Raw genomic sequence first — 22,848 nt, 5'->3', positions numbered from 1 at the left:
GAGATTGGCCGGAGAATCGGAGCAGCGGGGGCGGTATTGCATTCGCTTTACCGCACCGTTGTAACGAAAAGAGAGCTGAGCCGCAAGGCAAAGCTCTCGATCTAGCAGTCGATCTTCGTTCCTATCCTCACCTATGGTCATGAGGGCTGGGTGATGACCGAAAGGACGAGATCGCGGTACAAGCGGCCGAGATGAGTTTTCTCAGAAGGGTGGCTGGCGTCTCCCTTAGGGATAGGGTGAGAAGCTCAGTCATCCGTGAGGAACTCGGATTAGAGCCGCTGCTCCTTTACTTAGAAAGGAGTCAGCTGAGGTGGTTCGGGCATCTGGTAAGGATGCCCACTGGGCGCCTTCCTTGGGAGGTTTTTCAGGCGCGTCCAGTGGGGAGGAGACCTCGGGGAAGACCCAGGACTAGGTGGAGAGATTATATCTCAACACTGGCCTGGGAACGCCTCGGGATCCCCCCGTCAGAACTGGTCAATGTGGCCCGGGGAAAGGGAAGTCTGGGGCCCCCTGCTTGAGCTGCTCCCCCCGCGACCCGACCCCGGATAAGCGGATGACGATGAGTGAGAAAAAACTTGCCTTGGTAGTTGACTCTTGAATCGCAGTTTGTCGGTGAATTTTTTTTTGCTGAGTCTGTAAATTAGCCGGCAACCTCTGAGCCGTAGCCGCCAATTCTTGCGTCGACTGTTTGCTAGCGTAGTTAGCATGCTTCGTAGCAAAGTGACGGCTGATGTTGTACTCCTTGAAAAACTGTGACATTTTCTCTACAAATCAGGCAGACAGCCTTCGATTGGACTTCAGTGAAAAAGTAATTTGTTGTCCACTCCGTGTTAAACACTCGGCACTCATTGTCCACTTTTCGTTTCCTTGATCCGCTCAGTTTACAGAAGGGCTTACAGGGCAAAGCGAAAAAGTAAAGGGAGTTCATGTGCCCTTTGTGCTCCCCGTATCTGCACTATGCAGTCTTAGGTTTATTACGTTTTTCTTTTTTTTTCTTTTCTTTACACACTGCACTGTTGTTCACACGGTTAGATCGACTAACACTTTTGGAAATTCATTCGTTGCTTAATACGGAGTTTCTTTCAACTTATCGGAGTGCTTGCTCTGGCTCCTATGTTCTTCCGCCGGTCTGTTTACCAATACGCCGACGGAGGAGAAAGAAGCGAGGGAAGGGGGCTGGTATCCTGTGCAGGTCTCGGACGAGAAGCTGCAATCCCCCCGCTGCCGAGCATTCTACTTGTGAACGTTCAATCCCTGGACAATAAAATGGACGAGCTACACGCACGGACTAACTTCCAGCAGGACATCGCAAACTGCTGTGTGCTAGCGTTCACTGAGACCTGGCTGGATCCTATGATGCCTTACTCCACCGTCACTCCGGCTGTTTTTTCCATCTACCGGCAGGACAGGCCCTCTGAGTCGGGTAAGAACAGAGGTGGATTCAGCTCCGTTATAATCAAAGCTGTTTATATTCCACCGCAGGCAGACAAAACGTGAGCGTTAGACGATCTGTACGGAGTTATTGATGGACTTGAGGATGCTTACCCTGATGCAGTCTCTGTTGTTGTTGGTATATAGATTCAATAGATAGATTAGATAGATAGATAGATTGTTGTTGGTGACTTCGATAGGGCTAATATGAGGACGGCAGTGGTTATGTTGTCTCATCTTTTTCGTTCACACAGACTCTCTCAGGATGTAGTGTCGGACCTGGGACTCCAGTTTGCCTCCAGGTTTTGGAAGGAATTCTGTAGGCTCGTTGGTGCCACAGCCAGCCTCTCCTCCGGTTTTCACCCCCAGTCGATCGACCAGACTGAACATTACAACCAGGAGCTGGAGACAGGACTCCGCTGTGTGGGGTCACAAAATCCTTCCCTTTGGAGCAAAAATTTGATCGGATTTAGTATGCTCATAATTCTCTCCCTGTCTCAGCCACAGGACTTTCCCCTTTCCAGTGGGTATATGGATATCAGCCACCCCTGTTTCCTGAGCTAGAGGAGGAGATTACGCTATCATCTGCTCAGGCCTTGGTGCGCCGCTGCCATCTTACTTGGAGAAGAACACAGGCGGCTCTCCTCCGCACCTCCAGCGGATACACATATGTGGCTGACAAGGGCCGTTCTCAAGCTCTGCACTACAAGGTTGGCCAAAGAGTCTGGTTGTCCACCAAGGACCTTCCTCTTCACCTGGAGTCCTGCAAGCTAGCTCGCAGATTCGTTGGTCTGTTCCCCATCACGAAGGTGGTAAACCCTGTGGCGGTGCAAGTCAAGCTCCCAAGGACAATGAGGGTCCATCCGACCTTCCGTGTGTCCAAGGTCAAACCCGTCAGGACCAGTTCGCTGGCTCCCTCCACCAGACACCCTCCACCCCGTCCAGGTCATTGATGGGGGGCCAACATATGCAGCTCTGCGACTTCTGGCGGTCTGCCGCAGGGACCGTGGACTTCAGTACCTCGTGGACTGGGAGGGTTATGGACCCGAGGAGAGGTCCTGGGTCCCTTCTAGGGACATTTTTGCTAAGACTCTGATAGAGATTTCTAACGGCGTCACCCGGACCAACTGGGGACGTCTGGAGCCGTCCCTTGAGGGGGAGGTACTGTAACAATCTGTTCAGTCTGTTTGTTTGTATTCACTTCCTGTTTTATTTTGTTTTCCAGGTTCTTGGTTCTTGTGTCTTGTGTCTAGCTCTACTTCCTGTTGGTTTCCCCACACTTGTACCTTGTTTGTCATTAAGCAACCTTCTTGTTGGAGAACCACCTCTCTAACCACTAGGCCACACCGCCACCTAGTAGTGTCCTGTCCCCGATTAGCTAACACATTTAAACAACTGCAACAGTGGGTGGGGGGTTTAGGAGAGGTGTCTCTATGCCACTCTTTGTTTTTGGACCCAACTACATAGCAAGGGAAAAACACACTATGGTTTTAATGAATTTCTCTTTTCAAATGCAAAGATAGCGACCTGGAGGCTGGACTGATCCACTGTGTGTCTGAGGGGTGGACTGATCCACTGTGTGCCTGAGGGGTGGACTGATCCACTGTGTGTCTGAGGGGTGGACTGATCCACTGTGAGTCTGAGGGGTGGACTGATCCACTGTGTGTCTGAGGGGTTTGGTGGCAGCTCAGCTGAGGATTGAACATGCTTATTTTACACTGACGGACAAGTTTTCTGATTTCCCTCGGGATTAATAAAGTATCCATCTATCTATCTCTCTAAGTTGGAGGGTTTCAGGGCTGTGTGGGACAGGTCCTGTCCTCACTGGGGGACAACCAGTCTCTGGTTTTAACATTTCAACAGAACATCCTGTAACTGTAGGGTTGGTGTATGATGTGTGTGTGCATAGACTGATTTATCCTTTCTTTTCACATAGTTGAATAATTAAGATTTACTTTGACAATGTGTCATTAAACTTATCCAAAAGTCGAAAGTCTTCTTCTTCTTCTTCTGTTTAATTCTGTCTCTACTTCCTGTGATTGGTCCAAAAGTCCAAACTATCAAACAAAGTGTTTTCACTGCAAAGCAACAGAACCAGGATCAGTTTGATCCAGATCCAGAACTCCTCTTCTGCTCTGAGAGTTGGACCAAGAACCAAATTATGAACGAGTCCTGTCTTTGTAACTGGAGGCAAAAATCCCATGAACCTAATTTCCAGTCAAAGTATAATTCAAATAGACACATATCATAAGAGAACGATAGAAATATGTTTATCAAAAGATCAGCTCATTAGAGTGAACATGTATAATATGTTTCTAAGGTTAAAGGTTAGCCTGGGGTGCGGGCATCAAGGCTAAGGACGCCAACAAACTGAAAAAACTCGTCAGGAAGGCAGAGTCTGTGGTTGGCTCTAAGCTGGTCACCCTGGAGGAGGTGGTGGAGGACAGGATGCTGGCAAAACTGCTGGCAATCATGGACACTCCCTCTCCCCCCCCTCCACAAAACACTGGACAAGCTAAGGAGCAGCTTCAGCCACAGACTCATTCAACCCGCTGCTCTAAGGAACGATACAGGAAGTCGTTCCTCCCAACCGCAATAAGACTGTACAACTCCTCTACCTCTGTCAGAGCCACCATCACACAACTGACCTACACACACCTGTCTCAATTCATCACTTTATACAATAATACTGTCTTTTGAACACTCAGTCTACATATTCTTACACTCTAATAGTATATCATATTATCTATTGTATCGCCAAATACTTATATTTATACCCGTACTATATATCATATATTATATCATACTCTTTATATATTCTTTGTATAGATAAGTTTATATACACATATTTATACATGTGTACATGTTGTTGTTATTATTATTATATTTTACTATAATTATTATTATATATACTGTTGCTGCTATTATTACTATATACTGCTATTATTATATTGGTATAATTACTTTCATATATAAATATATATTATATACTATATATACTGTGCTATTTTTTATATAGATACTGTAACAATAACATTACCATCATATCATCAGTACTTACCATCATCTGCCACTGCACCTTATCTACCCATTTATCTTGTGTTTCTGTTTTTATTGTTTCTGTCGCAATATTTTATATTTTATATTTTATATTTTATATTTTATATTTTATATTTTATATTTTATATTTTATATTTTATTTTATTTTATTTTTGTATTTTTTATTTTATTTTATTTTATTTTATTTTATTTTATTTTATTTTATTTTATTTTATTTTATTTTATTTTATTCTATTGTATTGTATTTTATTGTATTCAAATGTACCGGCTGCTATGACGACTTAATTTCCCTTCGGGGATGAATAAAGTAATCTATCTATCTATCTATCTATCTATCTATCTATCTCTCTATCTATCTAAATATCTATCTATCTATCTATCTATCTATCTATCTATCTATCTATCTATCTATCTATCTATCTATCTATCTATCTATCTTTCTATCTAAATATGATGTCAACCCATCAGCAAATGTTAGAAACACATTAGATCCTATATTGTCTTGTGGATGAGGTCACTCTGTGGATGGCCCCTCAGCCAGAGCAGTTAAAAGAAGAGGTTCCAGAGCTTCAGCTCAGTTTGGACGAGCAGCAGCTGAACGTCACCGTTCACTTCACGACTGTGATTTGAAACCAGATCCTCTGTTTTCTAGATGATGTTTTTCTTTACTGAGCCGAGCCTGAATATCATGAATGTGTTGGATTCTGCACACGAGCGTGCGTTTTCTTTTGTTTCCACTTCTTCATGAAACAAAAGAGTCGTGATGAACTCCTCTCTGGTTTCTTATTTCACTCTGGCTGCTTATGTGGACTCTGGACTGTTGAGATACTTGTTCTTCACGATGGTCCTGTCCTTGTACTTGTTGATCCTCTGTGCCAACGTGCTGCTGATTGTAGTTATCTGTATGAACAGAAGTCTCCATGAACCTATGTACGTGTTCCTGTGCAGCCTGTTTGTAAATGAACTGTATGGTAGCACAGGGTTGTTTCCTCTCCTCCTGGTCCAGATCCTCTCAGACGTTCACACTGTTTCTCGTCCTCTTTGCTTCCTGCAGATCTTCTGTGTTTATTCTTATGCTTGTGTGGAATTCTTTAATTTAGCCGTGATGTCTTATGACCGATACCTGGCCATCTGTTGTCCTCTGCAGTACAACACACGTATGACAACTCAAACAGTTACGATGCTAATTGCTGTCACGTGGTTGTTCCCTTTTCTTGCGATTGTTGTTTTGGTATCGTTGACTTCCCCTTTAAAGATGTGTGGAAACATCATTCACAAAGTTTACTGTGGAAACTTCTCTGTGGTCAAACTGTCGTGTTCTGACACCACAGTCAACAACGTGTATGGACTCATCTACACATTTATCTCCATCATCCTTCCTCTGGTTTTAATCCTCTACACGTACGTGAGGATTTTAAAGGTTTGTTTCTCTGGTTCCAAGCAGACGAGACAGAAAGCCGTCAGCACCTGCACCCCCCACCTGGCCTCGCTGCTCAACTTCTCCTTCGGGGCTTGTTTTCAAATATTACAGAGCAGGTTTGATATGAGCAGTGTCCCACACATGTTGGGTATTCTATTATCTTTATACTTTCTAACGTGTCAGCCGCTCTTTACTCCCGTACTGTACGGACTGAAAATGTCTAAGATCTGGATCATGTGTAAACGCATGTTGTGTGGAAACATGTAGGTCAGTGGGAAAAAACAATACATGAATTTCTTTTCTCATGTCATCATTAATGTTGCAGTTTAATGTCTGTGTGGTCAATTGTATTAATACTACAAAAATGTGTTATTTACAAATACTTTGTTTCATAAAGAGTGAGAATGTTTTTTCTTCTTCACTTGATGTTTGTGTCTAAAGTCAACGACAGAACGTTCGACTGGAACCACGTGAAAAACAAGAAGCAAAATCCACCTTGTAGTCGGGGACACGTTTACTTATCAATAACTCATGTGCTAATTATAAAATAAATGCATTAATAAATGATATGTCAATAAACATTTATAATAACTTACCATAATAAATCAAAATAATGAAAATTCTAAAGACGCTCAGTTTCAGTATCAGACGTTTATTGCAACAGTAAACATTTAAACTTTCATGCACATTTTTTAAATATCTTATTTTGTCCAAGAGTCCAGAAAAGAAATGTTATTAAATAAGATAACAGTATAAATCCGAATCAAACAGATCATCATCTTTGAACCTTTTATTCAGCTTTTGATTTGTTTTCTGTGTGTTATTTAAAACCTATTTCTAGGACCGTCTTCTTTCTGTAACATCTCAAACATCATGTCTCAAAAAGACGCAGACGAACGAGGCCTTTGTTCCGTCCAGACGTGATTATTGTAATTCCTTATTATCCGGCTGAAGCAGGAAGTCGTTAAAGACTCTGCACTTTGTCCAAACTGCTGCAGCACGTGTCCTGAAGACAACCAGGGACAGAGAAAACATGTCTCCTGTGTTAGCTTCACTCCACCGACTTCCTGTTTAGAATTTAAAATCCTCCTCTTCACCTACATGGCCCTAGATCCTGGTGGTGGATCCTGATCATGGTCAGCTGACACCATCAGGATCTATGGAGATCTTACCTTTAAGCTCTGGCCTGATATCTATTGGCTCAGAAAACAACTGGCTTATGACGTCACCTTTGACCCCTTCACTTAGGGTTAGGGTCAAATAACTGGCAACAGCAGCGAGCCAGTATCCACCTGGATCACATGAAGGGTGGAAGCCAAGTTGTGGACGACAGCGTTTCCAGCGGCTGTTTGTAAAAAGTGTGACAAAGTGTGAGCGTTTGAAAGCTGCGGAAACATCTGCAGGAACATGTGGAGGAACAAGAGGCCAGAATCCATCATGGCTGACAGGTCACGGATTACTGGCTCTGTGCTGCTCCTGATGACACTTGGAGATAAGTGTGGATAACGGCTCAGCTCCAGTGCGAAGCTGTACTGGTGCGGGTTTACAGAAACGGACCAGTGCCAGACTGGGGTTTGTGCACTCACACATGAAACTAGTGCCAGAAAAACTGGACTATGGGCAGAAAATTGGGAAGAGATCAGACTGGAAGGTCTCTGGTCCGACTCCATGGAGGGACAACAAAACAAACCTGGATGGACAACACCTGGATCTGTTCAAAAGTCCAAACTCTCCCTACCCACTGTCTAAGTGTCCCTGAGCAAGGCACCTTTCTCCCCTAACATCATGGCCACCCGCTGCTCTGTGTGTCCCGCTGTCTTCACCAGATGGGTCCAAAGCAGAGGACAAATTCATTTGCATGTAGTGCGTCTGTGTGTGTGTGTGTGTGTGATTAATAAATGTATCTTGTATATAAGAGATAGAATGAAAAACAGGAGCGCTCTCTCGGTCAGTCCTCTCACAGCGACGTCACTCTGCTGCTGTGGGCGTCACTGACTTAAAGAGTTCAGGTCACTGCCTCGTCTCCGTTCACACTCTCGTGCACTGAAGGTTCTTCAGCTCTTTAGCATGAGCTTCTTTTACATCATATCAATCTGCTGATTGTGTGATTGATGGTTTTATCATTTTCTGAACATTGTAGTTGTTTTACAAACTGAAATGTGGAGGAAAATAAACTCCTCTCTGGTTTCTTATTTCACTCTGGCTGCTTATGTGGACTCTGGACTGTTGAGATACTTGTTCTTCACGATGGTCCTGTCCTTGTACTTGTTGATCCTCTGTGCCAACGTGCTGCTGATTGTAGTTATCTGTATGAACAGAAGTCTCCATGAACCTATGTACGTGTTCCTGTGCAGCCTGTTTGTAAATGAACTGTATGGTAGCACAGGGTTGTTTCCTCTCCTCCTGGTCCAGATCCTCTCAGACGTTCACACTGTTCCTCGTCCTCTTTGCTTCCTGCAGATCTTCTGTGTTCACTTCTACGCTTGTGTTGAATTCTTTAATTTAGCCGTGATGTCTTATGACCGATACCTGGCCATCTGTTGTCCTCTGCAGTACAACACACGTATGACAACTCAAACAGTTACGATGCTAATTGCTGTCACGTGGTTGTTCCCTTTTCTTGCGATTGTTGTTTTGGTATCGTTGACTTCCCCTTTACAGCTGTGTGGAAACATCATTCACAAAGTTTACTGTGACAATTACTCTGTGGTCAAACTGTCGTGTTCTGACACCACAGTCAACAACGTGTATGGACTCATGTTCACATTCATCTCCATCATCCTTCCTCTGGTTTTAATCCTCTACACGTACGTGAGGATTTTAAAGGTTTGTTTCTCTGGTTCCAAGCAGATGAGACAGAAAGCCGTCAGCACCTGCACCCCCCACCTGGCCTCGCTGCTCAACTTCTCCTTCGGGGCTTGTTTTGAAGTATTACAGAACAGGTTTAATATGAGCAGTGTTCCTATTATGTTGAGAATATTTTTATCTTTATATTTTCTAACATGTCAGCCGCTGTTCAACCCTGTGATGTTTGGACTGAAGATGTCTAAAATCCGTAACCTATATGTCCATCGGGTCTCAGGACAGAAACCTTGACATCCAGGACATGCAGCAGCTGTGTAGTGCACCCCCCTCCTGCACTTCAAACAACACTGATGTTTATTGTTAAGGACTTGAGAGATTTGCACATTATCAAATATAAAAGGATAATGAATATATTTATCTTGTGGTTCTTGTGGTTTTGTGTTTGTGTGTGTGTGTGTGTGTGTGTAGGTGGCTTCCAGCCCTTCATGTGATCCAGGTGAACACTGGCTCGTTGCTGTTATTTGACCCTAACCCTAGGTGAAGGGATCAAAGGTGATGTCATAGACCAGTTGTTTTCTGAGCCAATAGATATGAGGCCAGAGCTTAAAGTTTGAATCTATACTATTAATGCACTCTGCAGTTTCTGTGTATATGTTTCTGCAAACTTTTTCCAGATTCATGTAAGGTCAATGTGACCTTGACCTTTGACCTCTGGTTTCCTTCATCTTTCCTCTTAGTGTTAAATGACATCAATGCCTCCTTGAGCTGCAGTTTTTGTCACGACTTCTCTGACTGGGTTTTTACAGCCGAGTGGAAACATCATTAACAAAGTGTGTTGTGATAACTACTCCCTCATTAAACTGGCCTGTTATGACACCAGAGTCAATAACATCTATGAACTTGTTGCTGTTTGCAGTCTGTGTTCCTGTGTCTGCGAGTCTTTATTTCTACGTGAGGATTTTAAAGGTTTGTTTCTCTGGTTCCAAGCAGACGAGACAAAGGCCGTCAGCACCTGCACCCCCCACCTGGCCTCGCTCCTCCACTTCTCCTTCAGGGTTTGTTTTGAAGTATTACAGAGCAGGTTCAATATGAGCACTGTACCTCACATGTTGAAAATATTTTTATCTTTGTATTTTCTCAAATGTCCGCCGCTCTTTAACTCCATCAGGTCCGGTCGGAATACGCCTGCTGTGTAAGAGTCGGCTCTTCAGTCCCTCCAGCAGATGTTTGAATAAAGGACAATAAATGACCCTTCACATGTGTCAGTAATATTATCTGAGTTGATAATGAAAATGTAGGAAAATAAGTTTGAATGTGTTTGACTGTGACAAATAAAGCTTCTTCAGGGAAAAAATATATTTGTCTTTGTTTTGTTTCTTTTTCATTTCTAGAGACTTTGAGACTTTACTCAGATACTCTACTCAGATACTTTACTCAGATACTCTACTCAGATACTTTACTCAGATACTCTACTGAGATACTCTACTCAGATACTTTACTCAGATACTCTACTCAGATACTCTACTCAGATACTTTACTCGGATTCTCTACTCAGATACTCTACTCAGATACTTTAATCAGACACTTTACTCAGATACTCTACTCAGATACTTTACTAAGAGGCTTTACTCAGATACTTTACTAAGAGGCTTTACTCAGATACTTTAGATGTAAGATTATTATTAGTGATATTTTATTACTAATATCTGTTGCATATTTCACAGCTCCACAGTCAGTGACATTAGAACATTCAGTAGCATCCACTTGTTTTCTGTTGTTGGTCGAACTGATCCAATCATTTGGATCAGGAACTAAGATTCGTACCTTGTGTCAAAGTCTGTTCAGTGGATAAGGAACTTAGTCCGAATCTTAGTCATGTTCAGTCCGTACAGTACGGGATTAAAGAGCGGCAGACATGTTATAGCGTACAAGGATAAACTGTTCATATTAAATCTGCTCTGCACGATTTCAAATGAACAACCAAAGGAGAAGTTGAGCAGCGAGGCCAGGTGGGGGGTGCAGGTGCTGACGGCTTTTTGTCTCGTCTGCTTGGAACCAGAGAAACAAACCTTAAAAATCCTCACGTACGTGTAGAGGATTAAAACCAGAGGAAGGATGATGGAGATGAATGTGAAGATGAGTCCATACACGTTGTTGGCTGTGGTGTCAGAACACGACAGTTTGACCACAGAGAAGTTTCCACAGTAAACTTTGTGAATGAAGTTTCCACACAGCTGTAAAGGGGAAGTCAACAGATGGCCAGTTATCTGTCATAAGACATCACGGCTAAATTCCATTTATGCCTTTATTTCTATCGAACAGGATTAATCCACTTTTCACAGGCGTCCCATAGAAACATGGAGAGACTCATTCAGAACTCTGGAGCTCGTTTACCAAGAGGACCAAATCACACAGGACAGACTTCCAGGTTCTCCTCCTCACACTCTGAATGGACCCAGTTACACAGCTGCCCCTCTCAGGACACTGAGAACATCAGCAGCAAATCTATCAGAGATTCCAGCCCAAAGAAAATCTGAGATGCAAAATGTTGATCAGACTCGATATCAGAGAAGTAAACATTTCTCTTTACTTCACACTTCAACTAGATCTCACACTTACACTCCTGTGCTCTTATATTGATATCATTTTCTTCCTTTCCTGTTTATGCATTTTTTAAATCATATTGACTTTTATTTTAAATATATTTCCTTTAAATGTAATTTTACATGTTCCTATGTTTCTTAATATCTCTTCTCTTTTCATTTGAATTATGTTTTATAGTGTTTTGATTTCTTATCTGTACTGTACATAATGCATTTCTTGTATGGAAGGTTCTGTATTAATATAGTTTATTTATTCACGTGATCTGGTTAGTTTTGGTTTCACATTGTAATTTACTAAAGAATTGGTATTGTGGTTTTAGCAAATCAAACAATCTTTCACCACAGGTTGATCAAAGAGTGACCAGAAGTATCTTCTTATCTTCTTACTTTCAATCCCCCCCCCCCCCCCCCCCGTGGCACAAAGTCAGTGACAATTATCAATTCAATGAATCAGTGAAGGAAACATTTGGACCTTTATTGTGAAGTTAAGAGGTCAGCACGAGGCCCTGAGCCGGGTCACAACGAGCAGCTGATCCACAGCGTGTCCCAGGACAAGGCTCCCAAACATGAACTTTAGAAATTATATTTAGGTTCACTGGAAATAACTCCTCTCAAGGTGTAGCTGCTTCCGAGAAAAAAACTGTGTGACGTGGTGACACAAAGTGTAACTGTGGCTGGACCTTGTGATGGATGAGAGCTTCTACACAGAGACTCTGTGACCTTTAAACAGACGTTTACAGGGGATCCGCAGTTTTGACATTTGCATTCTAAACATGACGGGATTCAACAGAAACTGCAGCACCGAGAAATACAAGGACAAGAAGAGTCTGAGCACTTTGGGAAGACGGCTCATATCAAACCTGCTCTGCATTATTTCATACAAACAGCCGAAAGAGAAGTTGAGCAGCGACACCAGGTGGGGGGTGCAGGTACTGACGGCTTTCTGTCTCGTCTGCTTGGAACCAGAGAAACAAACTTTGAGAATCTCCGTGTAGGAGAACAGGATCAGAAGCAGAGGAACTAAGACGGTTAAAGAAACAATGAACAGTCCGTAGATGTTGTTCACTGTGGTGTCGGAACACGCTAACTTCACCACAAGGAAGTTTTGACAATACAAACTGTCCAAGACGTTTCCACAAAGAGGCAAACGGATGTTCAACGATAAAGTAACCAGAAACTTCACAAAAGAGTAAAACCAGAGCACAGTAATGAAGGTGACTGCTTTGTTCACCGTCATACGTGTGTTGTACTGCAGAGGACAACAGATGGCCAGATATCTGTCATAAGACATCACGGCTAAATTACAAAACTCCACATTCACATACGTGTACAAACAGAAGATCTGCAGGAAACAAAGAGGACGAGGAACAGTGTGAACGTCTGAGAGGATCTGGAGCAGGAGGAGAGGAAACAACCCTGTGCTACCATACAGTTCATTTACAAACAGGCTGCACAGGAACACGTACATAGGTTCATGGAGACTTCTGTTCATACAGATAACTACAATCAGAGACGTGTTGGAAATCAGGATGAACACGTAAATCACTGCAGTCAACATGAAGAACAAGTATCTCAAAGTTCCCACAGGTAAATAAGCCTCAAGAACAAAGTAAGATGAAGTAGAATTCATCGTGAGGAAATGATGAAACTTTTCCTTCTCATTGTTTTGTCCAAAACAAAAACTTGTTCAGAAAGATTATGAAGGGACTTTTTTTTTGTTGTAAATCTTCAGACAGGAACATGTCGTCCTAAGGTATAAGATAACAAGTCCTCTGTTGGTCCAGAAGAAGAAATCACATGAGTAGCCTGCAGTACTTGTGTGTCTGTGTCTCTTCTCTGAAGACGTCCAACACTTATGCCCATTTTATTGCCACATGACTATTGATAGCTGATTGGCACGAACATGAACTGAGACTCCGCCTCCTCCTCCAGCACCTCCCTGTGGCGAGACTTTTCATATCTAACCGTTTTACTGTTGAGTGACAGCTTGAGTTCTTAAATCTGATCTGTTCAAACCTGTGAACTCTCAGGTTCAGTGTCCGAGCTGATGGGTTCAGGGGCCCCCCTGAAGTCGGAACCCTCTGTCGCAGACGGGTCCCTGTAGTCGGGCCCCTCTGTCAGTGATGGAGCCTCTCAAGTCGGGCCCCTCTGTCAGTGACCAATCCCTGAAGTCCGGTCGGGAGCCTCCCAAGTCGGGCCCCTCTGTCAGTGACCGGTCCCTGAAGTCGGGCCCCTCTGTCAGTGACGGGGCCGCCCCTGAAGTCGGGCCCCTCTGTCATTGACCGGTCCCTGAAGTCGGGCCCCTCTGTCAGTGAAAGAGCCCCTGAAGTCGGACCCCTCTGTCAGTGACGGGTCCGCCCCTGAAGTCGGGCCCCTCTGTCAGTGACCGGCCCCTGAAGTCAGGCCCCGCTGTCAGTGACGGGGCCGCCCCTGAAGTCGGGCCCCTCTATCAGTGATGGGGGCCCTGAAGTCGGGCCCCTCTGTCAGTGACGGGTCCCTGAAGGCAGGCCCCTCTGTCCGTGATGGAGCCTCCCAAGTCGGGAGCCTCCCAAGTCGGGCCCCTCTGTCAGTGACCGGTCCCTGAAGTCGGGCCCCTCTGTCAGTGAGGGGGCCACCCCTGAAGTCGGGCCCCTGTGTCAGTGATGGGTCCCTGAAGTCAGGCCCCTCTGTCAGTGACGGGGCCGCCCCTGAAGTCGGGCCCCTGTGTCAGTGATGGGTCCCTGAAGTCGGGCCCCTCTGTCAGTGACGGAGCCCCTGAAGTCGGGCCCCTCTGTCAGTGATGGGGCCGCCCCTGAAGTCGGGCCCCTCTGTCAGTGACCGGTAACTGAAATCAGGCCCCTCTGTCAGTGACGGAGCCCCTGAAGTCGGGCCCCTCTGTCAGTGATGGGGCCGCCCCTGAAGTCGGGCCCCTCTGTCAGTGACCGGTCCCTGAAGTCGGGCCCCTCTGTCAGTGATGGGGCCGCCCCTGAAGTCGGGCCACTGTGTCAGTGATGGGTCCCTGAAGTCAGGCCCCTCTGTCAGTGACAGGGCCCCTGAAGTCGGGCGCCTCTGTCCGTGAGGTGACCCTGAAGTTAGGCCCCGCTGTCAGTGACGGGGCCGCCCCTGAAGTCGGGCCCCTCTATCAGTGATGGGGGCCCTGAAGTCGGGCCCCTCTGTCAGTGACGGGTCCCTGAAGGCAGGCCCCTCTGTCAGTGACGGGGCCACCCCTGAAGTCGGGCCCCTGTGTCAGTGATGGGTCCCTGAAGTCAGGCCCCTCTGTCAGTGACGGGGCCGCCCCTGAAGTCGGGCCCCTGTGTCAGTGATGGGTCCCTGAAGTCGGGCCCCTCTGTCAGTGACGGAGCCCCTGAAGTCGGGCCCCTCTGTCAGTGATGGGGCCGCCCCTGAAGTCGGGCCCCTCTGTCAGTGACCGGTCCCTGAAATCAGGCCCCTCTGTCAGTGACGGAGCCCCTGAAGTCGGGCCCCTCTGTCAGTGATGGGGCCGCCCCTGAAGTCGGGCCCCTCTGTCAGTGATGGGGCCGCCCCTGAAGTCGGGCCACTGTGTCAGTGATGGGTCCCTGAAGTCAGGCCCCTCTGTCAGTGACAGGGCCCCTGAAGTCGGGCACCTCTGTCCGTGATGGAGCCTCTCAAGTCGGGCCCCTCTGTCAGTGACCGGTCCCTGAAGTCGGGCCACTCTGTCAGTGACGGGGCCGCCCCTGAAGTCGGGCCCCTCTATCAGTGATGGGGCCCCTGAAGTCGGGCCCCTCTGTCAGTGACGGGGCCGCCCCTGAAGTCGGGCCCCTCTGTCATTGACCGGTCCCTGAAGTCGGGCCCCTCTGTCAGTGAAGGAGCCCCTGAAGTCGGACCCCTCTGTCAGTGACGGGTCCGCCCCTGAAGTCGGGCCCCTCTGTCAGTGACCGGTCCCTGAAGTTTGGCCCCTCTGTCCGTGAGGTGACCCTGAAGTCAGGCCCCGCTGTCAGTGACGGGGCCGCCCCTGAAGTCGGGCCCCTCTATCAGTGATGGGGGCCCTGAAGTCAGGCCCCTCTGTCAGTGACGGGTCCCTGAAGGCAGGCCCCTCTGTCCGTGATGGAGCCTCCCAAGTCGGGAGCCTCCCAAGTCGGGCCCCTCTGTCAGTGACCGGTCCCTGAAGTCGGGCCCCTCTGTCAGTGACCGGTCCCTGAAGTCGGGCCCCTCTGTCAGTGACGGGTCCGCCCCTGAAGTCGGGCCCCTCTGTCAGTGACCGGTCCCTGAAGTTTGGCCCCTCTGTCCGTGAGGTGACCCTGAAGTCAGGCCCCGCTGTCAGTGACGGGGCCGCCCCTGAAGTCGGGCCCCTCTATCAGTGATGGGGGCCCTGAAGTCAGGCCCCTCTGTCAGAGACAGTAACTTTGTGTCTTTGAAGTTGAACAGTTGGTTTCACTTGTTGTCTTTGATCCTAATAAGGCCAGTTGTTAGTAAACAGCTTGGTGAAGGACACAGGTCATTATCCGTCCTGTGAGGACTCTGGTTGGTCTCTGTGGGCTCTGTGTCTCGTGTGAAGACGCCTCAGGGACAAACATGTTGATGAGCTGCAGTGACCTTTGACCTGAGGGACAGTCGCAGCCTCTGTGGGTTCAACTTCAGCAGAGTTCACTTTAATAACAATAATCAACAAGTTCAGTGAACACGAGAAGAAGAAGATTCCGACTGTAGACCTCATTCACAATAAAACTTTACTCCAATTATGTTTAGAATGAGTTGTTAACAGTAAATCCATTTTCATTCCTGGTGACATATGATACTTATACATACGACTTCAAAACATTTACATAACAATAAAAGCGTTGGCTAAGTGGAAAGTAATGTAATTATAACACCAGGACGTGAACTAAGAAAACATTCTGGAGTCCAGATCCATGACTCGGTCAACACAAGCAGTTCTTTATTATTGATATTATTATCAATAATTTCTTAATCTGCTGCTTCAGTTAGATCTGCAGAATAAAACCCGACACTTTGAATAACTGAAAAATACACTTTATTACTTTAATTCATGTTTTTAAAATAAAGTAGAAACGTTGATGACATCATCAGTTTGACAGATGGAATAAAAAAAAGTGATGAATCAAACTGTGAAGTTTGATTCATCACTTTGATTTATTCAAAATAAAGATTTTCTCTGTTCATAAATAAAATAACACGGAGCAAGCCTCTGTCGTCATGACAACACTTTTCACCTGTCGAGCACAAAAATAAATCAAATCCACAGAAATGTGTTTTAGCTCAAAGACGTCTTTAGCTCCGTGGAGTCCATCTCATCTGACGGGTTGGAGTTCACTTAATGAGCAGCTTCATCATTGATCCAGACTTGATCAGATGAAAGATTCATTAGGAACTGAAGCAGTTTAACACAAACAACGTTTAATCAAAGCTGGACTTTGATTTTAAAACTTTTTCTGACACAAGATATAATTTGATTGGTTTCTTTTTTCAGAAAAGTAAAGGATCAGTTTCATTCATGTTTTTTTTTAACGTCTAACTACCTTTAGAGAATGTATTTAAGAATTGTTGGAGTATCATAATGTAAATAATTAAAACTGATGAAATATGTTTTGGCACCAGCCGGCTGATATGAAAAACTAAAACTTGTCAATAATCAACTTCCACATTGAGAAACTGCAGGAAAACAAACATTAGGTTTCAACGTCATTTTCCTTCACCTCAAAACACATTTGTTCTTTTCTTTGGACTCTGCTGAGTTCCCATCATGCTCTCTGCCGAGTTCCCATCATGCTCTCTGCCGAGTTCCCATCATGCTCTCTCCCGAGTTCCCATCATGCTCTCTGCCGAGTTCCCATCATGCTCTCTGCCGAGATCCCATCATGCTCTCTGCCGAGTTCCCATCATGCTCTCTGCTGAGATCCCATCATGCTCTCTGCATGATGTTCTCAATCTTCGGTCACATTCTTCTTCCTGAGTCCGACATGAACTTCATTGAAATCACAGAGACGATCTAACACAGCAGGAAGTGAAATCACAGAGAAGATCTAACACAGCAGGAAGTGACATCACAGAGAAGCTCTAACACAGCAGGAAGTGACATCACAGAGAAGCTCTAACACAGCAGGAAATGACATCACAGAGAAGCTCTAACACAGCAGGAAGTGACACCCCAGAGCCGGACCAGGTACGTGGAGGTGGGGTCAGACAAAACGACGAATCAGGTTGTTCCTCTCTGGTTCCAGGAAGTCGTCGAGCAGAGCAGTCGTCACCTTTGTAAGCTCCTCCTCCAGACTGGACCGGTCACTGCAACAGCCACACACAACAACACACATTACACACTGATTCATCATTGATCACTTTGTCAGGTCAAATACTAAAACAACATGTTCTCTTGATGAATGTGAGCTGAAACAGGCTGTGATGTCACAGTCAGCTGACCTTTTCCCTGGCGGTGCACAGAACTCGGTGTAGTATTTGATCTTGGGTTCTGTTCCGCTGCTTCTCAGCGTGGCCACCACGCCGTTCTGAAGCGTGAAGGTGATCATCTGACCGCTCCTGGACACAGGAAGAACCTCCACAGGAAACACAGAGTCACAGGAAGTCACAAAAACCAGCATCACCTCGCACAGCTGCTTCCTGTCCATGTCTTACAGATCTGAGGTCTGCCTGGCTGCTGTCGTATCCCCTGGTCACGTCTCTGACATGGTCGATACTGACGCCACCGCACGACTTCGGGTACGATCCCTCGCCGTCAAAGTTTCTGATCCGGCCAAAGATCTTCTGGATGGTGGGCGGGTGGTGACAGACGACGTAGGAGGTCTTAGACACATGAAAGCCATACCTGCAGACAGGAAGCAGCAACAGTCAAAATGAACATCTTACCACGATTACTTTTTTTCTTTCAATCAATACCTGTAGAAGTACCTTCAAAACAATTTATCGAGTGGAGAAGAATGTTTTCTGTGTTTATTTGGAAAGGCTTTAAACCTAGCGTTAGATATATTACATTGCAATTACCCAAAGATAAGGGGGGACTATCTCTACCGAACATGGAGCACTATTACAAGTCAGCCCAACAGAGATATTTAATTTATTGGTGCAACCCATGTTACAGTGCTAAGTGGAAAAATTTAGATCTGAGTCAATTGGATATTCCCCTCCAAACATTACTTGAAGTTTATACTCATCTGTTAAGGAAAAATTAAATTGCTGGACAAAAACTCCCCTAAACATCTGGTTTGGTGAGTGTCTTAAATTAAAACTGGAAAATCATATCAAAATTCTAAGATGGGTTGCAAACGATAAAGATTTTAGGCCTTCCCACATGGATGGCAGATATAAAAACTGGTCCTTTAAAGGCATTACCACTTACTGTCTTATTTTGGATGGTGGTTTGCTGGTTGACTTTCAAAAACTTAGTGATAGGTACCACCTAGAAAAGCAAGACTTCTTCAGATATCTTCAAGTTAGATCTCACTTTAATAGCAATATAAAAACAACAGAAAATTGCAACACGGACCTAATAACTATCATGATTGATGCATATACATCTAAACTCAACAGAAAACTTATTTCTAAAAATATAAATTTATTCATGTTTACAGTCACATAAAGGAACTTCCACACTTTATATTAAATCAAAATGGGAAAAATAATCTAAAATAATTATTTCTGAAGAGGATTGGCTGAACATTTGCGAAACCCATCGGAGCACTTCAAGTTCAGGCCAGTGGAGGGAATTTGTGTGGACAAATATGAAACCCCAACCCGATTTTGTATCACTCCAAGAATAAAACAACTTCAGAGGGGTTTGCCAGAGTATGGGCATTGCTGGAGGGAGTGTGGAGACACCCAGGCGAACCATTTCCACATATTCTGGGAGTGCCCAACTATCCGACCCTACTGGTTGGAAATAGTAGAAAAAATTAACGTTATAATGGGTTTCGAGACCAAACATGACTTTTGCACTATATATATCTTGTGAATATCCCGTCCACAGTTAACTTTAGCGACAGGTATTTGCTTAAAATAATGTTGGCAGCTAGTAAAATATGCATTGCAAGAAGGTGGCTTAACAAAGAACCCCCGACAAAAGGGGAATGGATTGGAACTGTAAAAGAAATGTATCATATGGAAAGGCTGACTTTCTCCTTAAACCTATGCATGGACAAATTCACAAATATATGGAGAAAATGGTCAACTCATTTTGAATCCGTTTAGATAATATACAGCTACGGTATTGATAAAGGTATTAATATATAAAAATGTGTGTGAATTCTTGAAGATGTATATGTATGCATGTAAGTATATCCATCTGTAATGCAGATAAAAACAAAGGTCTGCCGCCCTTTTGTATGCTTGTGGAATATAGCGCCCACTTTCGGCGGGCGTCGGGAATTCCGGTGGACAATAGACTTTCACTTCAGACTTTTTCCTTGAAATGCCCCCGTGATACTCATTGTTGGGTCAAACAAGAGGACCTACCTCTTATCCTGGACACATGTTCACATACTCTAGTTGGCTCCCTCCCCCAAGCTACTTATATAATAACAAAGTGACTCTATGACCTTTTTTGTACCCATTTTATGTATGTGCTTTTTCTTTTTTTTTTTTTTTTGTGTTTGTTTTTCTTTTACATGTCTGTTTAAATAACTATTCAAAACAAAAATAAAAACAAAGTTAAAAAAAAAAGGAAGCAGCAACAGAGACCACTGTCAAAATAAAAGAGGTAACTCTGCAATACGTGTTGATCCCCTTCACTGGAAAGATGCAACAAACATCTCCACTGAACATTAACTACCTCTTCACTCTGAAGCATCTGCTCCACCTGGTGGTGGAAGCTGGGTGATAATCTCTCTTCATAAACTGAGGTTCAATTCTAGATTAAATCTTTAAATCAGACTACATATAATTATTATTAATTCTAATCAAAATCATCGAGAAGATTTCAAACAGTTTACAGAGTTTCACTCCAGTATTAAATCAATCACAAGAAGAGTATATATTCAGATTCAAAAGGACAACCCAACTATGGGTGGACGTATGAACACACGTACGTCAGGTAGATGTTGTGGAGCTGCTGGTTCAGACTCAGGCCCTTGTTGTGTAGGTAAGAAGCCATTTCTGCCACGACGGCTGCCGAGCTCACGCCATCTTTCTCGGGGACCATACTGCCGCACAGGAAACCTGATGTCACAGAAAGAAGCGTTTCTGACGTCAGCACAAAAAAATGAGAGCCAATCAGCTGCGGTTAAAATCTCTAAGCTGAGGACAAGGTCAAGGGATTTAAAAAAAATTAAAATCAGTTACCAATCGACTCCTCAAAGGCGAATATGACCGTGTTCCCTGTTTTGGAGAGTTCGTGTATCCTGTTCCCGATCCACTTAAACCCTGGAAGAGTTTCCTGTTCAACACAAAGACACCAGAGACCATCATCCTCTTGTATCAGTCTCAGATTCTCCAGGTGGAAGCGTTCTGGTCTCACCTCGAAGTGGAACCCCTCCGTGTGAGCGATGGCGCCCAGGATCTTGGACGACACTGTGGTGGCCAACATGTAAAGGCTCCCAGTGTCTGCGGGGTCTGGATGATTCTCCTTCCAGTTGAAGAACATCCACCAGCCCAGCAGAGCTGCCAGCTCATTACCTGTGAACACCTTCCAGGCACACCTGCAGCAATACAGCAGGAATGTGTTAGAGCTTTTATCTCTGACAATATGGACTGAAGTGCCTTTGAGCAAACATCCCAGTTACCCATCAGACTTCTCTGCTACAGCCAAACGATCAGCATCAGGATCCGTTGCCAAGACGATCTGAGCGTTTTCCCGCTCTGCCAGAAGAAGAGAAAGCTCCTGCACCACAGAAGAAAACCCATTACTACCAAAACACTGAACCAGGAGAACAAAGGAGTGAACTGGGATCTGAGTCTCACCAGAACAGACTCCCCCTCCTCTGGGTTTGGACAGCGGAGGGAGGGGAAGTTGGGATCGGGGTCTTTCTGCTCCGGTACAGGGATTGGTGGATGGAAGCCAAAGGTCTGGAAGGCCTGCTGGACAAAGACGTGTCCCACGCCGTGGAAGGACGAATGGACAAACTTCAAAGGACAGCTGCGATTAAGATCCCTGAGAAACAGAGAGAAAATAGTTCCCAGCAGGGTGTTCAGTCACTCGTTCCACCAGGGGGCGACAGAACATAATCTACACAGACGCTTAGAAAACCTCAAGATCAAAGGGAAATGAAGGAGCAGACACTGAACTGAGGAGTTACAGTCAGTGAGGGTAGAGGAGACCTGCTGTGATCATAGTCCACCATCAGGATCAGGATCCACCATCATGGACTAGGTCTGCAGGTGAACCGCTACACATGTTACCTGTGGAAGCAGAGGGAGGCGAGTTCCTCCATGTAGCAGCTGTTGATTTGGGTCAGGGGCTCAGTCCTCAGGGAGCAGCTCTCCGCCAGCTCCTCGTCCCAGCAGGAGGCGCTCCAGGGCTCCAACTGCTCCTCGATGCTCCGCAGGATCTCCTTGTCATGAGGTGCGGAGATCTGAGCGCCGTTACACCAGTACACCTGCAGGGGGGGGGGGGGGGTACAGCAGCAATATTCAGATTCAGCTCATTTTCATTGTCATCTTATTTAGAGTGTGTCTCTGACCTTGTACCCGTTGTCTTCTTTAGGATTATGTGAAGCGGTGATCATGACTCCAGCGGCTGCTCCTAGTTTCTTCACAGCATATGGCTACAAAGACACAAACAGAACAGGTGTAGCAGCTAATTGTGTATATTTGCGTGTCATCCCGTGAGACAGATGATGTCATCACTGGCGTTTCCTCACCACGAATGGCGTGGGGACAAACGTAGAGAACAGATGTACGGGGACGTCTCTACTGAGCATCACAGCAGCCGTTAACTTTGCCAACCTGAAACATACACATGGTTCTGTCAGGGGGACATGTGGGTCCTGGTCTGTCACATGATCATTGGACGTCTGTTGGACTCACCTCTGACTGCTGCAACCGCTCTCCACCTGTCCCCTGGTGTCAAACCCAACCACCACACCTCTGCTGCTCAAGTCAGCAAAGAACCTGGACAGGTAGGACCACAGACCCTGAAGCCAAGAAAACAACACGTCAACGTTATGAAAAACACTGAGTCCATAACTAACTCATTCATTTAGTCCGACTTTATGACACACTAGGTATTGAATCATCTTTTTTATCATAAAAGTCTGCCCTGGTCTATAAACTGGTCTGGCCTCAGCGGTCCAGTCTATGAACTGGGTCTGACCTGTGTGGACTGGATGACAGTGAGGTCGTTGATTCGGTTGAATCCGGCTCCCATTGGAGCTCTGAGTCCGGCCGTCCCGAAGCTCATCCTGCTGCCGAGCCTTGTCCTCAGATCGTCCAACTGAGCCGTGGCCACAAGAGACTCCACCTGAGCCCGGGTCCACTGGTTCTACAGAACATGAGACAGGAGACAGGGACATCAGTGTAAATGATGTGTTTGTGTGTGTGTGTCCAGGCTGTTGACATTTACAGCGAAGGTCAGTGACACTCTCGGCAGCTGTGACCTTTACAAACACC

General features: G+C 45.4%; 4 protein-coding genes across 4 annotated transcripts in view; 2 read left to right on the top strand and 2 right to left on the bottom strand.

Moving 5' to 3' along the window:
- The first annotated feature begins 5,248 nt into the window (after positions 1 to 5,248).
- Positions 5,249 to 6,178, top strand: LOC133951723 (olfactory receptor 11A1-like). Its single transcript, XM_062385847.1, has one exon. The coding sequence runs from the start codon at positions 5,255 to 5,257 to the stop codon at positions 6,176 to 6,178; it is 924 nt and encodes a 307-aa protein (XP_062241831.1). The 5' UTR covers positions 5,249 to 5,254.
- A 1,890-nt stretch (positions 6,179 to 8,068) lies between these two features.
- On the top strand, positions 8,069 to 10,116 carry LOC133951434 (olfactory receptor 4B13-like). Its single transcript, XM_062385359.1, has 3 exons — positions 8,069 to 8,970; positions 9,645 to 9,771; positions 10,108 to 10,116. The coding sequence occupies exons 1-3, from the start codon at positions 8,069 to 8,071 to the stop codon at positions 10,114 to 10,116; spliced, it is 1,038 nt and encodes a 345-aa protein (XP_062241343.1).
- Positions 10,117 to 10,557: 441 nt separating this feature from the next.
- LOC133951433 (olfactory receptor 11A1-like) lies at positions 10,558 to 12,949 on the bottom strand. Its single transcript, XM_062385358.1, has 2 exons — positions 12,491 to 12,949; positions 10,558 to 10,983 (listed from the first exon to the last, which is right to left on the bottom strand). Exons 1-2 carry the CDS (start codon positions 12,947 to 12,949, stop codon positions 10,558 to 10,560), a joined length of 885 nt encoding a protein of 294 aa, XP_062241342.1.
- Positions 12,950 to 16,327: 3,378 nt separating this feature from the next.
- pgm2l1 (phosphoglucomutase 2-like 1) overlaps positions 16,328 to 22,848 on the bottom strand; it is a 9,153-nt gene continuing 2,632 nt past the window's right edge. The window contains exons 2-14 of the mRNA XM_062385815.1: positions 22,553 to 22,720; positions 22,267 to 22,373; positions 22,101 to 22,185; positions 21,921 to 22,004; positions 21,640 to 21,836; positions 21,202 to 21,391; positions 21,024 to 21,121; positions 20,759 to 20,939; positions 20,584 to 20,677; positions 20,331 to 20,460; positions 17,926 to 18,115; positions 17,713 to 17,846; positions 16,328 to 17,577 (exon numbers count right to left, since the gene is read on the bottom strand). Coding sequence (XP_062241799.1) covers positions 17,475 to 17,577; positions 17,713 to 17,846; positions 17,926 to 18,115; positions 20,331 to 20,460; positions 20,584 to 20,677; positions 20,759 to 20,939; positions 21,024 to 21,121; positions 21,202 to 21,391; positions 21,640 to 21,836; positions 21,921 to 22,004; positions 22,101 to 22,185; positions 22,267 to 22,373; positions 22,553 to 22,720 — 1,761 coding nt within the window. The 3' untranslated portion in view covers positions 16,328 to 17,474. The remainder of the gene's footprint in view (positions 17,578 to 17,712; positions 17,847 to 17,925; positions 18,116 to 20,330; positions 20,461 to 20,583; positions 20,678 to 20,758; positions 20,940 to 21,023; positions 21,122 to 21,201; positions 21,392 to 21,639; positions 21,837 to 21,920; positions 22,005 to 22,100; positions 22,186 to 22,266; positions 22,374 to 22,552; positions 22,721 to 22,848) is intronic.

Source organism: Platichthys flesus, chromosome 4 (assembly GCF_949316205.1).
Source record: "Platichthys flesus chromosome 4, fPlaFle2.1, whole genome shotgun sequence".
In the NCBI taxonomy this organism is placed as follows: Eukaryota; Metazoa; Chordata; class Actinopteri; order Pleuronectiformes; family Pleuronectidae; genus Platichthys; species Platichthys flesus.
Note: the sequence above shows the minus strand (reverse complement) of the source record. Positions and strands in the feature narration are given on the sequence as shown.

Coding starts and splice junctions, on each gene's coding strand:
- LOC133951434 (XM_062385359.1), top strand. CDS start 8,069: ATGTGGAGGAAAATAAACTCCTCTCTGGTTTCTTATTTCACTCTGGCT. Junction 8,971..9,644: donor AAGATGTCTAAAATCCGTAA/CCTATATGTCCA, acceptor TCTGTGTTCCTG/TGTCTGCGAGTCTTTATTTC.
- LOC133951433 (XM_062385358.1), bottom strand. CDS start 12,949: ATGAATTCTACTTCATCTTACTTTGTTCTTGAGGCTTATTTACCTGTG. Junction 10,984..12,490: donor ACTCTTTTGTGAAGTTTCTG/GTTACTTTATCG, acceptor GTCTTATGACAG/ATAACTGGCCATCTGTTGAC.
- LOC133951723 (XM_062385847.1), top strand. CDS start 5,255: ATGAACTCCTCTCTGGTTTCTTATTTCACTCTGGCTGCTTATGTGGAC.